This window comes from Zonotrichia leucophrys, chromosome 8 (genome assembly GCF_028769735.1).
Source record: "Zonotrichia leucophrys gambelii isolate GWCS_2022_RI chromosome 8, RI_Zleu_2.0, whole genome shotgun sequence".
NCBI lineage: Eukaryota > Metazoa > Chordata > Aves > Passeriformes > Passerellidae > Zonotrichia > Zonotrichia leucophrys.
Genome location: NC_088178.1, coordinates 22,520,230 through 22,542,092, shown reverse-complemented (window position 1 = coordinate 22,542,092; position 21,863 = coordinate 22,520,230). Strand labels below are relative to the sequence as shown.

The 21,863-nt window shown below is 54.0% G+C and overlaps 1 protein-coding gene and 1 long non-coding RNA gene across 3 annotated transcripts; one reads left to right on the top strand and one right to left on the bottom strand.

Moving 5' to 3' along the window:
• The first annotated feature begins 219 nt into the window (after nt 1-219).
• On the top strand, nt 220-9,707 carry LOC135451312 (uncharacterized). Of its 2 annotated transcripts, none has more exons than XR_010441274.1 (3): nt 220-329; nt 462-572; nt 9,546-9,707. It is a non-coding gene; the product is annotated as an uncharacterized LOC135451312 (long non-coding RNA). The 2 variants fall into 2 exon arrangements; XR_010441273.1 differs by lacking the exon at nt 9,546-9,707 and adding an exon at nt 5,116-5,199.
• Nucleotides 9,708-18,731: 9,024 nt separating this feature from the next.
• Nucleotides 18,732-21,269, bottom strand: FOXD2 (forkhead box D2). The gene is given in 3 exon segments (XM_064719685.1): nt 18,732-20,267; nt 20,269-20,312; nt 20,315-21,269. Coding segments are annotated over 3 exon segments (1,338 nt in total). The 5' UTR covers nt 21,105-21,269; the 3' UTR covers nt 18,732-19,763.
• Nucleotides 21,270-21,863: the final 594 nt, after the last annotated feature.

Sequence of the window (21,863 nt, the reverse complement as noted above, 5' to 3'; positions counted from 1 at the left end):
GCCCTGGCCCGGGTATTTAATGTCAGCGCCTGGAATGTGCTTAACACAACATTTTACAAGGGAACATTAGTCAAGCATCTGCACTGACAGAGCGGGTCAGCGATAAGGAGCCGGTGCATGGGAGCTGCAGGGACACAGCTCTTGTTTCAGGCTGAGCAGGGCAAGCCTTGCAGAGCTGGTGCCAGGGCAGGCTGAGAGGGTCAGAACGAGCCAGGCAGCCCTGCTGTGGGTCTAGCTGTCCTGACGAGCATCACACGGGAGTGAAAGTGCCACAGTCCCCCAGCTATTGCCTGTGGTCTCTGAGAGCTCCCCTCCAAACCTCCTTCAAGGTGAGATCTGGGGAAACCTGTCCAAAAGCCATTGCCCACCACATGCCCTTGTTTGCAGGAGTGCTGGTGTTTGGCTGTCCGTGGGTGGGAGCTTTCTCATGACACATCTCAGGCTTTGCTCCCTTGCCACAGGGTCTCTTGAGGAAACAGCTTCCCCTGAGCCAGCACTGTCAGGCCATGGCAAGAAGCATCCACCCCTAATCAGCAGGAGCAAGATGTGCCTGGAAATCACCCAGAAATCAGGTCAGTGAAACATTAGTCAGCTTTGCCTGTGACCTGAAAACAGCCTTCCCTCTGTCTATTCCTGGAGCTATCCCTGTTCATTAGCCTTCTTGGCCCCTAGGCTTAAAAAAATCGCCCAGTGTCATGACTCCTTAATAAGATGTCATCTTCAGCCATGACAAACACGAGCACTCAATAAATAATAGCCCTGCCATGTAATGTCATGCCTCTACCATCTGTTGTAGCAATGACTGTGCCTCGCTCACCTGCCACCCTCTCCCGGCTGCTCTGTGCGAGCAGCGAGAGCCAGGCCAGGGCTTGGCCATCCCGCCCCTCTGACAGCTGCCAGGCTTAGCTCTGGGGTGGGCAGGACAGCCAGCACTGCTGTGGGGCAGGGAACATGCTGGGACACAGGTGGAGATGTGTGATCCAGGGCAGGAGAGAGGGATCATGGCCCTTGGCACCTGTCTGCTTCAGAAGATGCAAAGGGACTTCCTCCCTTTCCTCCCTCTCTTCTTCTTGTTCTCACCTTTTTTCTCATTTCATTATATTCTTTTTTCTTAATATCTTTTTCCTTCTGTCTGTTTTCATTTTTTATTTCCTTTATCTCTGCCTAACACTGCTGCATCTCTGTGCTGGTTTACTGATGGCCTGTTTGAGCATGGTCTCTCTGCTTTTGCTGCAAACTCACTTCCACAAAGCTCTCCAAGCATTGCCTAAGGGACAGAGCAAACCTGAAGGCATTTGGAAACTCATTTCAGCAGTTTTGGAACAGTTCCCCTTGTCCTCCCCATCCTCTACCACTAGTGAGCATTAAACCCTTTGTGCCTTGATTTACCCATCTGCAGGTCTGGGATTCATGACCCAGAGCAAACCTGTTGCCATGGGGTGTGTTTTTCACACTGGTTGGCTGTGGACACTTAACTCTGCTCCCCAGCTCCCTCCTCTCTGAGCTATGGAGAGGAGACTGCACTCCAGAACAGCTGTTGCTCCTCACTGCTGAAGCAGCTCCTGTTTCCCTTCTCCACACCCCATCCCCATTCCTGCCCCTTGGTACAGCCCCATCCCAGGGCTGGAGGGACACAGGCATCAGGTGGGAGTTGCAGAGCCAGCAGGTAATTGTTGGTAGCAATTTAAAAATAATTAAAACTATTTTTAAAATGGTATTAATTAATGAAAGCTGATTCTGAGAGGGATTCAAGTGTGCAGTGCCCTTGGTGTGCAAGGAAGGAGAAGGACACTGCCTTTCAAGATGCCTTTTTTTCCCCCTCCCTTTCCTGTGAAACTTGGGTTACAGCAAGTGCCTAAAGGATTGCAGGACGTGGCAGTGCTGTTTGCCATGAAAACTAATAGGGCCATGCCTGCTTTCATCAGGAGTGTAACCAGAGCCATGGATGATGTTTTAAAAGGCACAGCAGCTTCAAGTGCAAGCAGGGATTTATTAATGAAATCGAAACCACGCTCGAGGCTTTGCGAGTCTTATTTTAAGAGTCTGAAGGAGAAGGGAGTGGGCTGCCTGGCTGGGTGGGCAGGAGGCAAGGTGGCCACAGCTCTGACACTGAGCAGTGGTGACAAGCAGAGGTGGCAGGGGCTCACAACACTGCTGGGCTGCTGTTCTTGCTCTGCCACAGGTTATGTGCCCACCCCTGCTCGTGGCACTCAGCCTCACTGTTCTTCAGCTCTCAGCCTGCACAGAGGGATGTGAATCACTCTCCTACAACACCTTTAGAGAGAGATTATACTTCTGTATAAATAAGAATCCTGCTCCAAGGATGCTTACTGGCTCTGCTTGTTTTTGGGGCCCGTGAAGGACCTAAGGCAGTAGCCAAGGGCTTCCATAGGATCCTACAGCTTCAGAGAGCAGCTCTGGGACCTTGTCCCATTTTGGCTCTGCTGTGCATGTGGGGACAGGATGAGACAGGTTAAAAATGTTCCCAGGAGGTGGTTAGACCAAGCAAATAGATGCCCAGACTCTGAGGGTCTCTGGTTCTGCTACAGACACAAAGTCCATTCATGCTTGAGGTCCCTGGTTTCTGCTGCTTTGCAACAGAGGCAGAGCAGTGGCCACTGCTGGAAGGTTGAATTCCCAGTTTTGGTCAGCTCTCCATGTTCCTGATTCAATAGATTCAAACAACTCCTGTGTGCTGATGGATGTGTTCCCAGTCCTCAGTCAGGCTGCAGGAGGCAGCAAACACAGTGTGCTCCTTCTGCTTCAGGAGAGAGCTGAGTATGACCTACAAGTGCATCTGAAAGCTGAATTTGGTGCTAGGAGAAAAGGAGACTTCTCCTGAGAGCATGTCTTGGTTTAACCCCAGCAGACAGCTAAATACCATGGAGATTGTTGCTCAGTCCCCCTCACCCCAATGGGGTAGGAATGAGAATTAGAAAAAAGTAAAACCCATGGGCTGAGAACAGCTTAATAATTGAAATTAGTAACAGTACCTTATTAAATAATTAATAATAGTAATGGAGATTAAAAGAGAGAGGACTAAAACCCAAGAAAAACAAGTGATGCAAGACACAACTGCTCACCATCCCATCCTCAAGCAGTAATAAGTGGCTCCTGGCCAACTCCCTCCTGTTTATATACCAAGGATGATGATCTGTGGTATGGATTATCCCTTGGGTCACTTGGGGTCAGCTGTCCTGGCCGTGCTCCCTCACAGCTCCTCGTGCACCTCCATGCTGGCAGAGCCTGGGAAACTGAAAAGTCCTTGACTTAGGGTAAGCACTACTTAGCAACAGCTAAGTGTTATCAACATTATTCTCATACTAAATCCAAAACACAGCACTGCACCAGCTACTAGGAACAAAATTAACTCTGTCCCAGCTGAAACCATGAGAGAGCATGATACGGGTTAGGGTCTGTTTCTCCATCCCAAGGACAGTGTGGCTGGTTAGCAAGTGGGAATTGTGCAGAAAAGATATTCCTGTATCTATTTATCTCTTTTTAAAAGAGAGGAAACCCTGTAAAGTAAGCATTTCTGTTTGGAGAAAGCCTGTTGGAAAGGCTTTCTTAGCCTCAGATGCCCTTGCCATCTGCACACATAAGAAACCCTTCATAAGGTTCTCATTTCCTCTTTACCTTTTTTATATAGCCCATAATAAGATCCCTAATTTTAATGGACTGTATGGATCTCACTAGCAGGGAATGGCTCTAGCAGAGAGGCTTTACCCCTCTGTTTCAGCAGGATCAGCAGTGGAGCTTTTTGGTCCACTGCAGGTGTTGGTAGGATTTCTGCAGCCACCTCCACAAAACCCTCCCTTCCTGCCAGGAAATGCTCAGATGGACATGACCCATGCAGTGTTTGTGGAAATTTGCCCCTCTCCCTCAAATGCTTATGAAGCTGTACAAGGAAAATCAGTAGTACTTTGTCAAGCTGGAAGATATGGAGAGAGATGGGTTTGTTCAGTCAGAGAAGAAGGAGACAATGGAGCCACCATGCTTCTGAAAGCAAAAGGTACAGCAAGGGAAATTCTACCTAAATATTCAGAAAATAATTCCTAGTGAGACTAGTGACAAGGGAGTTAGAAAAGCACATGGAAGGGTGACTTCTCTGGGCTGATCCTTTAAAGGAAAAAAAGACCCTAATGGTGTGACCCCAGGGGAGTGCAAATGGTCACAACACGACACCACACCAGGTCTGGGTCTGTTTTAAAACCCTCTTAATGGCTTGGGCGAGATGCAGGGCAGAGTGTAACCCATCCCAAAAGATGTTTTGGCTTGGTACCCCTTGCTCAGGGCACAGCTCCACTTGTTGGGTGTCAGGAGCCTGGCTGGGATCTCGTCTGGGAAAAGCAGCACATGGGAGCTGAGGGAGCTGTGGCTGCAGATGGGTGAGGGCATTGCCAGGCAGCAGGATTCACAGAGCACATGCCAGCAGTTCTGGTCTGGTTCCTGGGTTTCTGACAGCTCCTTTCTCCCAGAGTTTCTGGACAGGAGACAAAACGTGATTTCTTGCTCCTTGCACTCAAAGACGGCTGTGAAACTCTGATTTATGCTGAACTCTCTGGAAAAGAAGAAAGCTTGGCTGTGGAACCAAGTTCAGCTCCCAGCCAGAAGAACCTTGTATGGGATCAGCAAGTTTTAACCATGCAAATCGAATTTGAATCCAAACAGAGCCCTGTTTCATGACTTTTGCCTCTCCCTTTCTCACTGCACAAGGTCAGGCTACCTTTTTCCTCAACAAGCCCTCACATCCATTCCTAGAATCAGGGACAGTCTGGGATGTTGTAGACAACATTTTTTCCTTTTTTCTTTTCTTTTCTCTTTTATTTTTTATCTTTTTTAAAATTTTTGTGTTCTCTCCTGCAAGGCACAGCCAAACACGTCACAGCTCTGTCTTTCACTGAGATGATTCCCAGCTGCCAAAATGTACTGGAAGAGGTCCACCTGCCTGTGAGCCTGTCACCAAAGGCTGTGTCTGAGCATGGCCTCATGCTGTGTGACCCCAGGCAGTCTGGAGGAGTGCTCAGGGCACTGGGGAGAAGGAATTTCTTGGCTCAGTTGTCAGCCATGAAGGTGAACAGGTGACCTTTGTTATCCATGCCTTTGTTTCCCCAGGTGGATGCAGCAGGACAAAGGCCACCACATGTCCTTTTTCTCCAGACCCAGCACCTCCTGGGTGATCCTGAAAGTGGCTTATGGGAGGGATATTTGGATGTTGTTTGGGATGTCTGCAGTCACAGTTGCAGCCAATCCTGACCCTGTTACACAGGTGAGAGCCATTCAAAGGCAGCACTGATGCACCATGGAGAGGTGACACCTCCCACACAGGCCTGCTCACACTGGCAGAATCCAAGGTGCTCAGAAGGCCCACAAACCTCTGTCTGAGACAGGAAATTTGTGCCAAACAATCTGGTTCAAGGGGAGGTACAACAGGCCCTGAATGGTTCCTGATGAACCTGGACATCTCCCTGATGTACACACAGACATGGAAGGACAGGCAACAAATACACATTGCAGAAGGGAAAGCTTGGATTAGATATTGGGGAAAATTAACCTGAAGATGGTTCAACACAGAGGACCAGTGGTGTGGGGGAATCTCCATCCTTGGGGACATTCAGAACTTTGCTGGAAAAAGCCCTGGGCAGTCTGATCTAAGCTGACTTTGCTTTGGGGCTGTTGGACCAGAGATCTTCTGAGGTTCCCAATAACTTGAATTATCCTATGACCTACATCCAAAGCTCTACCCAAGGTTTTCTTGCATCATCTAGAGTTCAATGAGCCCATCTGGTTTTCTGCTTCCAAATCAGCAGGATCCTAATTCTCCCTTATGGTTTAATCCCTTAATTCATTTGGCGTGGTCCTGTAGTGTGTGGCTGGAGGAAAAGGAAACAGCGCAGCAGAGAGAAGAGAGAAATGCAACAAGTGCCCCTGAGATTAGTATATTACTCCTCTTCTTTCCTGTTTGCCTTCCTGCTGTTCTGCTTCCATGAAAATTTGTGGGATTTCATCCAAAGCTGCAGAATCTCCCCTCCAGCGGTGTCTAGGGATAGATGCTTAGAAAGAAAATAAAAGAAACAGTGAGCACAGAATGATTCTCTCCCTGCTACTCTCTGCCAGCCTCTGACAGCTGAAGGCTGAAGGACATCTGAAGTTAAAGGCCACATCCAGACTTGAGCACTTGGTTGTTACCACCTGAGAACCTGCCAGCAGAGTGAGAGCCATGAGAGAGTGAGTTTTACAGGATAACCCCGGGAAAAGTATTTCATCTTCTTCCTGTGAAACAGGCTGTCCAATTCTCTCACTGGACGCCTCCCTGTGCCCTCTCACCTCACCAATGCTGCCCTGGCAAAGTTCATCTGAGCTGTGGATGCCTGGGGAGCTGGATGGTTTGTCCCAGTACCCTGTGTTTCCTCAGAGGTGTGAGTGAGCCTGAAGCACAGCTTCATGGAGGAAAATTACCTACACACATACTCACTGCTTTTGTCCACCAGTGCAGCACATGGTGGTGGTAGGAATTCCCTCTCCATGGTGTTTTGGGGTACTCAAAGTTCATACAGCTGCAAGAGGAGAGAGAGGGGATGCCTCGCCTTCCCCCATGCTGACACACAGGGCTGGCTCCGAAAAGATGTCCGTGGAGTTTGGAAAAGAAGCAGAAATATGTATTTCCCTAATAAGCTGAAAACTTCAATAAATGTTTTCCCTCAGTAGGATGTAGCTGAGGAATCTGGGGACCATTGCTGGAGCGAGCCTCTCTGAGAGGAGAAAGTGAAAAGCCAGTCCAAGTGCAACAAATGCCTGGACAATAAAGGGGTCTGAAGGGGTTCAAGGGTAGGAGGGATATTTTTGTCTCTCTGTTGTTGTTTCTTGATTAATATTTACATGTCAGAAGCAGCACAGCACACCTCCAGATCACACACGGGATCTTTTTCTCCTTACTTGGGCAGCAGAATATGTGGGCAGGATGATTGTGCAAACAAAGCTGTGTGCCAAGCCCACCACACTGAAGGGAAGAAATAAAAATACCAGTTATTTAAAACACGTGTATTAACAGAGGGGTTGACCTATCCCCTGCCTTCGTGCTCTGCTGACACTGAGGAGGGAGATGAAAAACCTCACTGGAGCATCAGAGTGGCCCCAGCCCCTGGGGATGGAGGGGCTGTGCTGCACTGGCCCATGGGCTCTCTGGGGCACCCATTGGCACCTGCTCCATCTCTCCCGTCACCCCTGGTGGCACAAGTTGGTTGAAATTCCCAGCAGGGAGAGGTACAGCTTGGGTTCAAACAGAGGGGCAAGGCAAGTGGCTGCAGTGTTGTGATACCTGTGGGATGCTTCTGGCATGGCTGAGCCTCACCTGCACGCGGCTGCAGCATCTCCTGGGTACAGGGACAATGACGGCCACAAAAGGACAGGATTCACACAAATCAACTTCATGCCAAGGTTGTGGCTCTTTCTCCTTCTCAGGCCCCTCCCTGCATCCTTCTTCCCTGCCTCCGCTCTTCAAATGCATCCAAAAGATTCCAGCCCAAATGTTCCAAATTTAGGGATGAACCATGTTCCCAGCATTTTTGCTTTGTAAGGGGGATAGAGGGATACAGAATAGCAAGGGGCTGCTGTCACCCAGCCCCTTCCCACTGCCCAGCTTTGCACCAGGTCTCCAAAACCTGAAGAGAAGTGCCAGGTCCTGCCTGGGGGTTCTCCACTCCATGAGCCATTGCAGTGACCTGATCTGGGTGCTCCAGCACCTCCCCAGGAGGTGCAGGGCCCTCGGGGAGATAATGGGAGTCAGAAGGCCAGAATGTGTTATCACCTTGTTTGAGAGCAGAGTCAAGCCCTTCAAATGAAAGCCCTTTGGAGAGAGGAGATGATCTTCCCTCAAGTGTCAGGCACATTTCAGTAGTTTAGAAATGGCACTAATGTGTATGATGTCTTCCCTCCACCAAACTCAGCCTTGCAGCACCAGGCACAACATCAATCCTGGACCTGGCTCTGACAGAGCTGAGTATCTGTGCTTGATTCAGACAGGGAGAGCCAGGATCCGGCCTCAGGTGTGTGTTTCTGGAGGAACTTTCAAGTGCCATTTCTTGGTTCAACCTTCCCAGGTTTGAGCTATGTTTTTCCCCATGCAGACCAAAGAAGGGGTTAAACCAAGCTTACCTTTTCAGGATCAGGACAAGACAGTCACTTGGCTGGAAAGGGAGCAAGATCCAGCCCCCTTCTCCCCCCCTTCCATCCCATTCCTCTTGCCACCCTGTTTCTCTCCTGCAAAGCTGCTCTGGGTGCTCAGTGATGAGCTGTGAACGCTGGTGACAGGAGAGGGGACAACATCCTGTTGTCCTGCCTGTCCTTCCCAGGTCCTGACACCTGTCAAGGGCAGGAGGGAAGGAACTGAACACGGGATTTTCCCCCACCTAGGGCTGAGGCCACTGGCTTCCAGTGAGATTCCAGGTCTGCGTTTCCCCTGTATCCAGCTCCTGTTTAAAGTCGAGGGGGAATTGTCCCCAGAGGTGTGAGAAGTTGCTGGTTTTATTCTTCCAGTCCTGAGAGCAAAAGGAGCATCCTGAGACATAGACTCTAGTCTGCTAAGGCAGTCAAATCCCAATTCGCAATCATGTTCTATCCACAGGATGAGTTTTGGGATGGGCTCAGCAGAGACACCCAAAGCTGCACAAGGGCCGGTGCTGTGGCTGGGCTCTGGGGAGAGCGGCTGGAAGGGATGAGACGGGAGAATGGATTTGCCAGCTCTGCCTTCTCTCAGGACACCGGCCAGCCCGCCCAGCCGGTTCCTGCCTCTGCCCCCGGGTTCTTCCTAACGAGGTTTCCAGCTCGGCTGCAGCCCCGCGTTGCCTTCAGGACCGCAGCCGCCCAGGGCTGAGCGGGGCTGCGGAGGGAGGTGGGGATAGCCCTTCCCATCCCCCGGGTTCTCTCCTCCACGCTATTAGGGAGGGCTCGGGTTACACCGAACTAACGCGAAAGAGGCGCAAAACTGAGGAGGGGGCGCAGAAAATATCGTCACTGACTCGTGGAACCGCGGGCGAGGGGGTTATAAACCCTGAGCCGATGATACTTCAGGAAGGGGCAGCTCGGGGCTGCTTTCTGCGGTGGTCCCTTCGTCCTGTGCAGGAGTTTGTGATGGAAAGTCTGCAAAAGCCATTAGGACTTTTGTGCTGGGGCACTAGAAAAGCAACGCAGACACCACTCACTTTTCTAAATAAACATTAGTCTTAAAAAGTTTGCACTGCTGACCCCCGCAGCTCTGATTACTTGTAATTCTCTGAACCATATTTTAAGGCTTGTAACTATTTTTTTTTTATTTTCCGGGGAGGGGGCGGGTTTCGTTCGTTCCTCCCTGCAGCAGCCCGTGCCACAGATGTACCGTGTGCTCCGGGGCCGGGGGGTCTCTGCCCACCCCCAAAGCAGGTCCTTATTCCACAGCCCTACAGTCGCATCCCCTCCATATTGAACTCTCCCCGTGTTCCCCCGAAGAAGATTTTTCTTCTTCCTTTTATTTTTCCCCCCTTATTTTTTTTCCTTTTTTTTTCTTTTAGTGGTTGTGAGCACATCGATGCAGGGATGCTGATCCCCTCTCAGTGCAGGAGCAGTGCGGGCTGCGGCCCCATCCCCGCCGGGCTGTGCCCTGAAACACAGGGAACTCTCCCCAAATCCCCCCGCAAAGAGCCGCATCTTCGCAGCACGGCGGAGGCAGCTGCACCGAGGTATCATCAGCATAATTGGAAGGGTCACATGTTAAACCCTCGCTGTTGTTCGCCGTAATGTAGCTGTGTCCCCCGGTTGCACATTTACCGATTTCTCGCAAACCAACCATTGTCACAAGGTTCATTCCAGGAGGAGTGATCCAATGGGTTGCCACGGCAACTATAATGACATTAAAATAGAGGCGGCAGCCGCCACCCCCCCTATCCCCCTTCCCTCCTCTCCCTCCTTTAAAAACCGGCAGCAACCCGGCAAAATTCCGCACCTTCCCATCGGGGCAGCCCGGGAAATAACACGGGCACCCAGCGGAAAACAAACTGTGTGTGGCGGGAGGTTGGTTTGTGTCAAACCTTCCCAGAGAACGCGGCCGCGGGAAGCCCTGAAATGGGGCGAAAATGACCAAAGTGCGCAATTTCCAGGCGCGAACGGCGAGAGGGGCCCGGGGATGAGGAGCAGGGATCCATCCCTGCCCCGAGCATTGGGAGGGAGCGGGGAAAAGGGTCCAAACCTAAAGGTTCTAAAGGTTCTAAAGCCCCGCCGAGGCACCTGCGGGTTGGGCGGTGAGAGCCTCTCCCTCGGGCCGGCCCCGCGCTGGAAATCCGCTTTGCGCCTCTTGATTTTCCAGGAAACGTTCGTTTCCGATTAATTTGCCTTTATTATTTCTTATCGGTTCTGCTACGGTGCTTTCACGTATTTTTTTATTTTTTCCCACGAATTTTGGGGCCAGAAAAGATGTTTTTAAAAAGGACCCCTGTTACCGATTATCACAAGACGCCCTTCCCTCTCGATGAATATTTCTCTGCTCTCTGTCCCAGGCACATAAATAAGTGCTATCAAGGAATATAGTGCAAAAGCAGAAGGAAAATTCTGGGAATATCGACTATAATATCATCTGGATCTGGTGGGAGGCTCCATATGTTTAATTTCCGTATAAGACAGAAATACTGCCCGTTTTCCTCGTCGACAGCTGATAGCAGCGCCTGAAATCGAGCCTTGCAGGATTTCAGTGACGCTTTCCAGAATATTTTTCCCGATCTCTCAGTGAGGTCGGGAAACGAATAAATTCTATCAATTTCTCGCCTTTTTTTCCCTTGTGAGCCCGTGGGCGAGAGTTTGCCCAGCAAGGACCGAGTGGAAAGACAGGACAGCTCCCCTCAGAGCCGTGGTTTCGTTGCCTCCAACAAAATGTGCCCAACACCTGCCTGCGGTTGGGCTAAATCCCCACTCCGGGAAGAAAGGGAAACGTGTCCACTGTTGGCAGAGCCGAAAAAATAAAAAAGAAAAAAAAGGAGAGGGCGGAGGGGGAAGAATTCAGCGCAGCCCGAAGCGGCGCCGCCCGCAGCCGGTTCACACACGGTTTGCGGCGGCCGAGCGGCTTCCTCCGGCCGGCCCAGACGGCGGAGCTGAGGCAGCGACACTCGCAGCAGCACGCTCAGTGTCCGCCCGGGACAGGGCCACGGCCACACTGGGGATGCTCCGAGCTGACCCCTCGGAGCGGGTGGGGAAGGGTCCGGGGCTGCAGGGCCCGAGGGCACGAAGCCTCACTACCCTCCGGAGCTGCCTCCCTCCCCCGCACACAACTGCGGCTGCCACCCACGTCTCCGCAGAGATGGCCAGGGTGGGATGCGGGACCACCCCGCAGCTTGGACAGAGCTTCCCACCTCAGGCTGCTGCTGGGAAACGCGCTGGGGCTGCGCCCCGGGCCCCCGGGGGGACACGAGGGTGCGGTCAGTGCCCCACAGGAGCTGTGAAGGGAGAAGCAGCTGAAATTATGAGAAAGGACCGGCCGGAGCCGCGGGACAGACGGAGAGGAGGCCGCGGGTGGGTGTCCCCTACCGCAGGGCCGAGAGGGGTCCCTGTCCCCCGATACGTGTCCGTGGGTGTGGGACTCTCCCCGGGAGAGCAGAGGGGACACAGCCTGGGCTCAGCTCGCTCCCGCTCCAGGGAGGCCAGAAATGTTCTTTTTGACGATCCCCTGAGCTGAAGAGCCGCCACAAACTTCCCTCTGAAGTGACCCTCTTGGCAGGGACTCATTGAAAGACGCGCCCAGAGTAGGAGCATGCCTGAGGAGAGATGGCAGCCTCATGGGACAGGGGAGAAAACGAAATTAAAACCGAGTTTAAAAGAAGGAGGAAAGAGATAGAAAGGTGGGAAACCGAAATTATCTTCCTTGTGAAACGTGTCGGGCTTCTAGGGAGCAACTGCAGAAGGGAGGCCTTTCCACTAGGGTGGATAAATTTACTCGTGTCCCACATGACCGAGGATGGGGGACCCGGGGCGGGGGGGAAAGAGAAAGGTCATGGGATTGGGATTTGGGTTGTAAATCACAGAGGAGACGTGGATTTCAGTGCCGCGTTAGGTGGCAGCGGCCTCTGGTTTTGCAAGAGAAGTAATTAAATAGGAGAGAGAGAAAAAAAAATGGGGAGGAAGAAGAGAAAAGAGCATTTTAAGAATAACACGGTGAAATCTCAGGCGGTTATGGGTGGGAAGGTGCGTTGGGGGAGCGCCTCTGCTCGCCATGGGAAGGGATTGTCCCCACATGTCCCAGGGCCGGCGGAGAGTGCTCGGCTCCGCATCCCGCCCGGCCCCGGCTCTCTGGCCGAGCCCTGGGCGCTCCTTTTGTTGCCTTTATTTTGTGGCCACGTTTCTCTCCTGGTAAAAGGAGATCGCAGGCCGAAGGGACGGGGTCGGCACTGCCCCACCAGCTGATTCCCATTTCACTCCCCTCGCCCCTTCGCGCCCCACCGGGACCCTGCTGAAGGGGAGCCGCGGTCCGAGGCGAGGGGGGCCTGTCTGGCTGAACCCTGACATTTTTCGGCCCCTTCCCAGAGGAAGGAAGTTTTTCCTTCTCTGTTTGGTTTGTTTCAATTTAAAGAGTGAGCGGCGGCACCTCCATGCCCGGCCCGCCGGGCTCCGGCCCCCAGCTCCCCACTGGCTGCGGAGTGTCCCCACACCCGAGGTCTTGTCCTCTGTCCCCCCTCTCGCTCTGGCGAGGGCTGATGGGGCGACATTATGGGGGGCCCCCAGCTAATCTCGTCCGGGTGGGGGGAAAATTCCCACGGAGTTTGCAGGGAGTGCAGCTGGAAAGAAAGGCGATGGTGTGCCCCGCAGAAAGCTCTCTCTCACTGCTGAAGAGTGGTTTGCGAGGGCGGGGGGTGAGCGGGGGCTCATCCATGGCCTTTCCGAGCGCTCTCCGCTCGCCTCCGTCGGCGGGGAACAGTGAAGTATCTGGGAATTTTTGTGAGAGTGAAAGGAATCGCCGGTGTTGTTTCAAGGCGCTTCAAACCCGCGGTACTGACGAAAGAGGAATCTAATTTCACTCAAAAGCCGAGCTAAAGCAAGGAAAACGAAATATGAATGAAACGGATAAAGACGGCCCCGAAAAGCGCTTCTCTGCCACCCTGCGTCATGGAGTCCAAGCCTCGGTGACCAGGAAGGATCGAGGGCGGGAGAAACACCACCAAACCGGCCATGAGACAGATCCCAAGGCACCGACACGAAATCTCCCGTGGAGAAACTGACGGACAAACTCATTGCGCCCCTTGGGTCTCCCTGCCGACCTCTCCTCGGGGAGTTTGTGTCCCTGGCAGGTTTCACGCTGCAGTGCCAGGGAGGGATGAGTGTGGTTCGCTCATGAACCTAATTCAGCGGATCCCGGGGGAAGGGAAGCGGGCAGCCGGGGCGCTTGGGAAGCGGGAATATCCGGGAAAGGCCGCCGGGCTCCAGGCTGCTCGGTGCCGGCTGCCCAGTGGGGCTGAGCCCCTTGCCGGGCTATTTCGGGGCGCATCCTGGTACCGTTCACCCGAGGACATCATTAGCATCCGAATGATGAGGAAGGATCAGAAAGTGCGGATAAAACCCTGCCGCGAGCAGGTTTTGTCCCGTGCTGGATCTCAGCGTCACCTGTTGCTGCCACGGGCTTGCGGAGCCCATGTACATCTCATTTAAGAAATCAATAAAGTGTGAATTGGTGCCTCACAGGACCAAGGGGGAGCGGCACCGGCACACGCTGAGCCCCGCGACCCCGCCTGGGCCGGCGCGTCCCGGAGCGACCTCCCCGGGAAGGGGGAGCGACCGGCGGGGCCGTGGAAGGGTGTGGGGCGTGGGCTCCAGGGTCCCCGCTCCAAAAACTCGCCCTGAGCTGTTCCACAGCCCACCGGGCACGGCAGGGGAAGCGCTGAGCACGGAATCGCTGCCGGAATCGCTCCTGGTTCAAAGGAGCGGAGACCCCCCTCGCTGCGGCCGAGAGAGATTCCCGGGCATGGACACAGCTGGAAATCTGGACAGAGTGGGAAAGCGGCCCTCCATGTACCCCAGAAAAAGTGGGTGAAGCAGGAGAGACAGACAGCGAGAGAAAGGGGAGGAAAAAAGAAAGGGAGAAAGATGAAAGGAAGGAGAAAGAGAGTGGAAGCAAAAGGATAAATAGAAAAATAAAAAGGAAAAATAAAATAGAAAAATAATAGAAAATAAAGATATGTAAAGGGATAAAAAGAGAAGAGGAAAAAAGAAATAAAAGGGAGAAAAAGAAAAAAAGAGAATAGAAAAGGAAAGAGGGAAAAAGAGAAGAAGAAAAGAAAAAGAGGAAAGAAAAAGAGAACAAGAAGAGATAGAAAAAAGAGAAGAAAGAGAGGAAAAGAGAAGAGAGAGAAAGAGAAGAAAGAAGGGAAAGAGAAGAGAAAAAAAGAGAGGAAAGAGAGAGAAGAAGAGAGAGAAAGAGAAGAGAGGAGAAAGAAGAAAGAAAGAGAGAAGAAAGAGAGAAGAAAAAGAAAGAAGAGAAAGAGAGAGAAGAGAGGAGAAAGGAGAAAGAGAGAAAGAGAGAGAGAAGAAAGAAAGAGAGAGAGAAAGAGAGGGGAAGAGAGAAAGAAGAAAGAGAGAGAGAGAAAAAGAGAGAAAGAGAAGAGAGAAAGAGAAAGAAGAAAGAAAGAAGAAAGAGAGAAAGAGAAGAAAGAGAAGAAAGAAAGAAAGAAAGAGAAAGAAAGAAAGAAAGAAAGAAAGAAGAAGAAAGAAGAAAGAAGAGAGAGAGAGAAAGAGAGAAAGAAAGAAAGAAAGAAAGAGAAAGAAAGAGAGAAAGAAAGAGAGAAAGAAAGAAAGAAAGAAAGAAAGAAAGAAAGAAAGAAAGAAAGAAAGAAAGAGGAAAAGAATCATAGAAAGACGAAAAGAAGGGAAGAAAGAAAGAAGATCGAAAATTACAAAGGAGAAATAAAAAGTGAAAAAAGAGCGGATGATAAATAAAAGGCGACGAGGAGAAAGGGCAGACGAGCCGCAGTCCGGGAGGTGAGGGCAGAGCGCGGAGCCCCTGCCCCTCTCCTCGCCTGACAGACGGACACAGGGCGAGCACAGGTCCCTGACCCACCGCGAACATCTCCAGGAGATTTCAAAAGCACCAATTTAATTTCCAAAGCAATTTTCCCGCGGCTGAGCCAACAGCTCTCCCTGCCCTCTCCAGATCGGAGAACGGGATTTTTATTTTTTTTAAACCATCTCGTTTCTCTACATTCTGCTCGGGGAAGGAAAAAAAAACGAAAGAGAGATGGGGAGGGAAAGAAGATGCTGCAGGGCAATGTCTTCAGGTCGGGCACTGGGGCACAGGGAGATTGGACGTTATTATTAAATCCTAAATTCACCGTGAAAACGGGAGTTTCTCCGCAGTCACAAGGAAAGACCAGGGCAGTCCTGGAGTAAGGATCAAATTATTGGAAAAGATGTTCTTGATGTCTTAAGGTGGTTTTTATAATCCAGGATGATTTATTTTTGTTCGGGACCGCGAGAAACTAGAAAGAGAAAACAAAAAAAACTACCGGAGAAAGGAATAAGATCTTGACCTTTCCTAATTCTCCAAATCAGCAGTAATGGAAAGCAGAAGGTGCCAGGGGAAGAGGCAGGGGGTGAGGGCCGAGCGGGGCCGGGGTCCCGCACCCACAGCCGGCAGCGGGCGAGGGAAGGGCCGCTCGCTCCCCTCCTCGGGATCCGCGCCGCGGCTCAGTTAAGCGAAAGCAGAGAAAGAAATTACACACACACAGCCCTCCCGCTGCGGTCCCGACGGGGATATTCCGGGGCAGGATCGTTTTATCCCGCCCCGACAAACCCGAGGAGAATCCCCCGTTTTCCGCCTCTCCCGGGCTGCGCACACACGGAAATCCGCCGCGGAGTAACTGCGCAGAGAGCGTCGCGGTTTTGCTGCGAGCCTTTCATCTCACATATAGAAAGCAGAGGAGTGGGGGCACATTAGGAAAAGAAAAAATAAAAATAAAATCTCCATGAATGCCTGACCAAAGCCAAAAGCAAGGCAGGAAAATCTGCACTCCCCCGGTTCTACTCGGAAACAGCCGCCGATCCGAAAGGGAGAAGTGTTAAAAAATAAAATACCCAAACGTGCAGAAAAGGATCGGGCTCCTGGAGGGCTTTGCCCAGGGTTTAGCACTGACAAAACCAACTCCCAAAAGCAGCGCCGAGAACCTGGGCTACAGAGCCTACGCACGGGAGGGGAGGAAAAGGGAAATGCTAAGTCGTCTTTTTGGCCAGGGACTCCCAAGCAGCGACTGCAACAGCTAATTATTTTCCTTTCAGTGCTCGGTTATTGCTGGTGTCCTCCTCGCCTCCCCTCCAATAAATAAATAAAACCCTCCTTTAGGCAGCGAGGCGTGAAAAATGATCCTCGCCGAACGCTTAAAAATAACGTCCCGTGAAGATCGGGGCCGCGGAGCCAGCCAGCCCCGTAATTAGGGGCCATTATCCGTCCCGCCTAGCAGAGGAGAAATTTCTCGTGAAACCCCCGAGCCCAGCCCGGCCAGGGCATTCCGGAGCCAGGGGAGACCCCCGGGTCCTTCCCCCATTCCGGGCAGAGCCGGGTCCCGGGGGCGCTCCCCGAGCCACGCAGACACTGGCAGGCGGCGTGAGACTGATCAGGGCACGGAACGAGCTGCGGAGCTTCAGGGAAATTCAGGGAATGGGGAAAATTCTGATGTTAGAGACGCTTGGGGGTCTGCCCCCCAAAATAAAACCTCGGCGGCTCTTGCGGTCGCAGCCCCCGCAGGTCCGAGCGCGACCCCTCCTGCGTGGGTACCGCGTTAAGGGGGGGATCCCCCGCTCCCCGAGTCAGGTCAGCTTCAATCCTATCCGGGTACGGCGGCTTAAAAGCCCTCAATGACTCCGCCAGGCGAAAGGAGACGAACGGAGCCGGGGAAAGGTGTCCCAGTGGCAGAGACCCCCCCCGATCCCCCTGTCCCGAGCGTGTGGGGCAGGGGCTCTCCAGGCAAACACCGCTTCCCTGCAGAGGACCCCCCTCCATCCCTTCCAGCCCCGAGACCACCAACTTGGAGAACCCATTGCACAGGCGGGACTGCAGGGGCCACACGCCTCCTTCATCCCTCCGGGCATCCACTGCCATTTCTTATCCGCTCCTGGCACCCCTGGCTCCTTTTCCTCCTGCGCTTCACACACAAACAAGACCAAAAATTATTTAAAAATCGCTACTTTATGTTAAAATAACCAGCCCCCCTTCTGCCAGGCGCACAACCACCACCCAGCCTCGCTGCACATCGCTTTCTTCCCTCCGATCCCGTCTCCTCAAAGCAGGCTCGGTTATTAAAAGAGGCTGAACAAAGATAGCCCCGAGAGCAGCTATCAGCGCATTTTAACTTCATCAAAGACTTCGGGGGAGAGGGAGAGGAGGGGTCTGGCACCTTCTAGTAATGAGCTTGTCAGGAACACCCCTGCCAGAGCAATTGAACAATTTGCACACAAGCAAAAGAAAAGGAGAGTGGAGGGAGGGAGGAAGGGGAAATGCTACAAAAGCCCCTTCAATTTCCAACCATGTGCTTGGCAATCTGGAAAATAGATTCATTGGCCTCCTCTTTTCTCCCATGTCGAGTCTTGTAGCCCCTTTTGTAGGAGCTGGACATGAAAGGGAGACAACCAAGTGCCGGACACGAAGATCGCTTTTCAAAAGCAAATGTGTGTGAAGGCGAGATGTGAGACCGCTCGCTGCGGGGAGGCGGCACGTTCAGGAACAACATCAACAAACTGCGCGGAGGTTCGGGGTGGCACAGACAGGGGCAGCCAGGGGGGATAAGAAAGGGATGGGTGGGGGAAGAGAAAAGAAAAGCCGATCCCCCCCCTGTTCCCGGCGCACACCGCCCGGCTCCTGCTCCTCCTGAGCCCCGAAGGCCCCGCACAAAGCCCCGTGCCCGGGCACCGGCTCCGGCCCCGCTCCCTGCCTCGCACGGCTCAGCACTTTTTCCCTTTTTCTCCTTCTCCTTCAGCTGGCTGCCCGGTCAGAAAGGCCTCGATTCTTTCGATCAGGGTCCCTGCCAACAAGCAAACCAAAGAGCCACGTTTGGTCCCTGAAAAAAAAAAAATGGAAGGGTGGGGGGGAGAGAAGTTTGGAAGAGAAGGGAGCGCTTTAAGATGTTTATTTACTTTGTAAGTTGTTGCAAAATTTAGGTAGAGATCAAGTTTCATTCGGTCATTCAGATACTGCAGGCCCGAGGGGGACGTGTATGCGGGGGGGAAACCCTCCAACTTATTTTCGCATGTGTCAACTTTTCCAAACAAAATAAAAGAAGGTTTGGGGGGGGGTTGGGGAGGGGGTGAAGAAGGGAGAACCTTTTTCCCGGCCGCCACCTCCTTCCCCTTGAAAACACGGGGGGTAATTTTTTGGTTTTGGTTTTGTTTGGGGGGTTTTTATGTGCTATTTTTTTGCTTGGTTGTTTTTTGTTTTTTTCCTTGGGAGATACCAAAATCCAAGAAATAAAAAATAATATTAACAAAAAAATAAATATATCCGGACATCTTTTCTCTCGGATCTTTTATCCGGACGGTGCGGGAGCCCGGGGAGCAGCCCCGCGCAGGATGCGCGCCCGGCCGCGGAGGGGCTGCGCAGCCCCAGCTGCCGAACAGCCCCAGCCTGGGAGCCTCTGGCTTCCCCAAGGCCCGAGAGGGGCTCTCGGCTCTCAGCGTGACAAAGGACATGGCAAAGAACGATTTGAATTGGTTTTGTTTTTTTTTTTTTAACCAGGTCACAAACATTTATTAATTTACACCAACGGTGGACAAAATTCTGTTGCCTTTTCCACATCAAATTATTCACAGATTCTCTCAATAAAATAGATATGACGGATGCACAACCAGTGAAGAGTTAACTGGACTCCGCTCATTAGCTCCCGAATAATCTATATACAAATAATTACCAATACACCAAAAAACCCACGCACGGAGGGGGTGGGAAAACGGGGATTAAAAAAAAAAATAGTATGGGAATTCTCCAAACTTCCTGACGGATCCGATTTTCTTTTAAACGTGCATTTGAATGTCTAATTGAGAAAAAAAAATAAAAGGGAAAAAAACCCCCGCAGTCCTGAGTTTCACCGACTTTTCTTCTTCTCAAAAACAAAGAAACCTTAAACAGTGCCTTTTCAAACCAAACCCGAAGCTTCAAAGAAACTAAAAATAAGATCGGACCATTAAAACATTTTCTTTGAGAGCAGGGGAGAGACGGACACACATGGCAAAACCACCCGGCACGGAGGCGTGCGGGAACCCAAACGCGCTCGCTGCGAGCGGGGCCGTCCGCAACTCCCCTGGCCGATCTGGGGGACCCCGCGGAAAACCCGCACCTCTCAAAGGAAACATTTCCGACCCCGAGACCGCTTCGTTCTTCACATGCCCCCCCTCCGCCCCTCACACGACGTTGCGTGTTCGAGCAGCCCAGGTCCCAGCTTATGTTACGGCCACTTTATAAATACGCTTTGGCGCTTGTAGGACCAAATCGTGTTATTCTTTCCCTCCTCCCGCCCTCCCGATTTGTTGGATTATTATTTTTTTTTTCCGAGCAAAGAGAGACAAACAGATCTGGATGCCACTGAGCCTGGAAATTAAGTAAAAATTTAAAAAAAAATATTTCCTACCTTAAAACACAACAGGAGGAGATGGGGGGGGACACGGGGAGAGGGAAGGGGAGCAGTTTCGGAGGAGCGGGGGAGAGCTGGAAAGGGGCCGTTTGCTTCGCGACTCTCCCCCCCATCCCCCTCCCCTTCCCCAGTCCCCAGCACACTTTAAAAATGACAGCTGCTGAGGGTTGTGATTTTACTGGAAAAGTTCTGGGCCGGCTGGAGGAGCGGCTCGTGTGCCAGGCTGACCTGGGGCTGTGCCGGGGCCAAGGCGGGGCTGAGCACGGCCAGGACCTGCGCCGGGGGGCCCGCCTGGCCGGCGGGGTAGGGCGCGGCGGGCGCGACGCTGGGGTTGGTGCTGGGCGGCGGGGGCACGGCCCCCCCGATGATGTTGTCTATGGAAAAAGAGGGCCGGGAGGGGTGGTTGGTGCCGCCGCTGCCGCCGCCGCCGCCGCCGGCGGGCGAGGGGTCCGGCTTGAGGGTCTGGAGGAGGGCGGCGGGCAGGGCGGTGGGGCTCAGCTGGGGGTGGTAGAAGGACTTCCTGCAGTTCAGCTCGCCGCCCAGGAAGGAGGGCAGCCCCGAGGCGGCGGAGAAGACGGAGGCGGCGGCGGGAGGCGGCGGAGCCGGTAACGGGCAGTGCGGCGCCGGGAAGGGGAAGGCGCCCGCGGCGCCGCCGCCTCCGCCACCGGGATGGTGGTGGTGGTGGTGGGGGTAACCCTGGAGCTGCAGGCCGTAGTTGTAGCCGTAAGGTCCGTAGGCGAAGCCGGGCAGGAAGGCGGCGGGGTCGGCGGCCCCGGCCCGCAGCAGCAGCTCGGGGTGCGGCGGGTGCAGCTGCTGCTGCCGCTTGAAGCGCTTCCTCCGCCGCAGGAAGCTCCCGTTGTCGAACATGTCGGCGGACTCGGGGTCCAGCGTCCAGTAGTTGCCCTTGCCCGGGTTGCCGGGCTCCCGGGGGATCTTGACGAAGCAGTCGTTGAGGGAGAGGTTGTGGCGGATGCTGTTCTGCCAGGCGGGGAACTTCTCCCGGTAGTACGGGAAGCGCCCGCTGATGAACTCGCAGATCTCGCTCAGCGTTAGCCGCTTCTTGGGGCTCTGCAGGATGGCCATGGTGATGAGGGCGATGTAGGAGTAGGGCGGCTTCACCAGCGGGTTCTTCCCTCCCGCGCCGCCGCCGCCGCCGCCCGCGGGCGCCTTCTCGCCGGGCGCGGCGCCGCGGGCGCAGGCGGGCTCCGAGCCGCCGGCGGGGGACAGCCGCTCCGGGGACCCCCCCATGCGCGCCTTGGCGGCCCCGCTCCGCGGCAGCGCCAGCCCCAGCGGATCGCCGCCGTCCTCCTCGTCTTCCTCCTCCTCGTCCTCGTCGTCCTCCTCCTCCTCGCTGTACTTGCCCCCATCCTGGGGCGGGCCCACCACGTCGATATCCGCGTCCTCCACCTCGGAGAGCGGCTCTTCCTCCGGGGAGCGCTCGGACATGATCCCGCAGCCGCCGCCGCCGCTGCTGCCCAAAGTCATTGTTGTGCGGCCGGGGCGGCCGGGGCCGGGCTCCCCCTCCCACCTAGCGGCGGCTCCCGGGATGGGCCCGGGGCCGTGCCGGAGGGCTGCGGCCGCCGCTGGGACTCCGCGCCCCGGCTCGGCTCCGCTCCGCGCCCCGCTCGCCGCGCCGCTGCTGGCGGGGCCGCGCTGCCGGCTGCGGGGTGGTGGCTGCGGAGGGAGGGGCGGCGGAGGGGGCGCGGGGCGGGGGCGGGGGGACCGGGGCGCCCGTGGGCCGGGCAGGGCGCTTGGGAGCAGCGATAATAAATAATGGTGATAATGATAATAAAAGGAGAGAAACTGAAAAAAAAAGGGGGGGGGAGGTTAAAAAAAAAAAAAAAGAAAAGTGGGTTTTGTGACGGCTCCTTGTCTGGCCTTGTCTGGTTAGGGGGAGGGAGGGAGGGGGAGGGGGAAGGGAGGGGCAGGGGAAGAGGGAGGGGGGAGGGCAGAAGTGGGGAAGGCGGCTCCCCCCTCCCCACCCCTCCCGAGCTGGGACCCGGTGGAAACGCTCCCACACTGCGCCGGCTGCCAGCGCTCCCCAGGCCTTTATACGGCCGCCCCGGCATCACGTGGCGCCCGCCGCAGCCCCCACGGGGCACCATGAGGGACTGCCCGGCCCGGTCCCCGGGGAGCGTGTCCCCCGCCCGAGATGCTTTCGAGGAAAGGCGCTGCCCTCTCCCCTGGCGCTCGGATGCCCCCAGCTTGTCTGGAGCCGGCTGCTGTAGGAGGGGGGCGACCGAC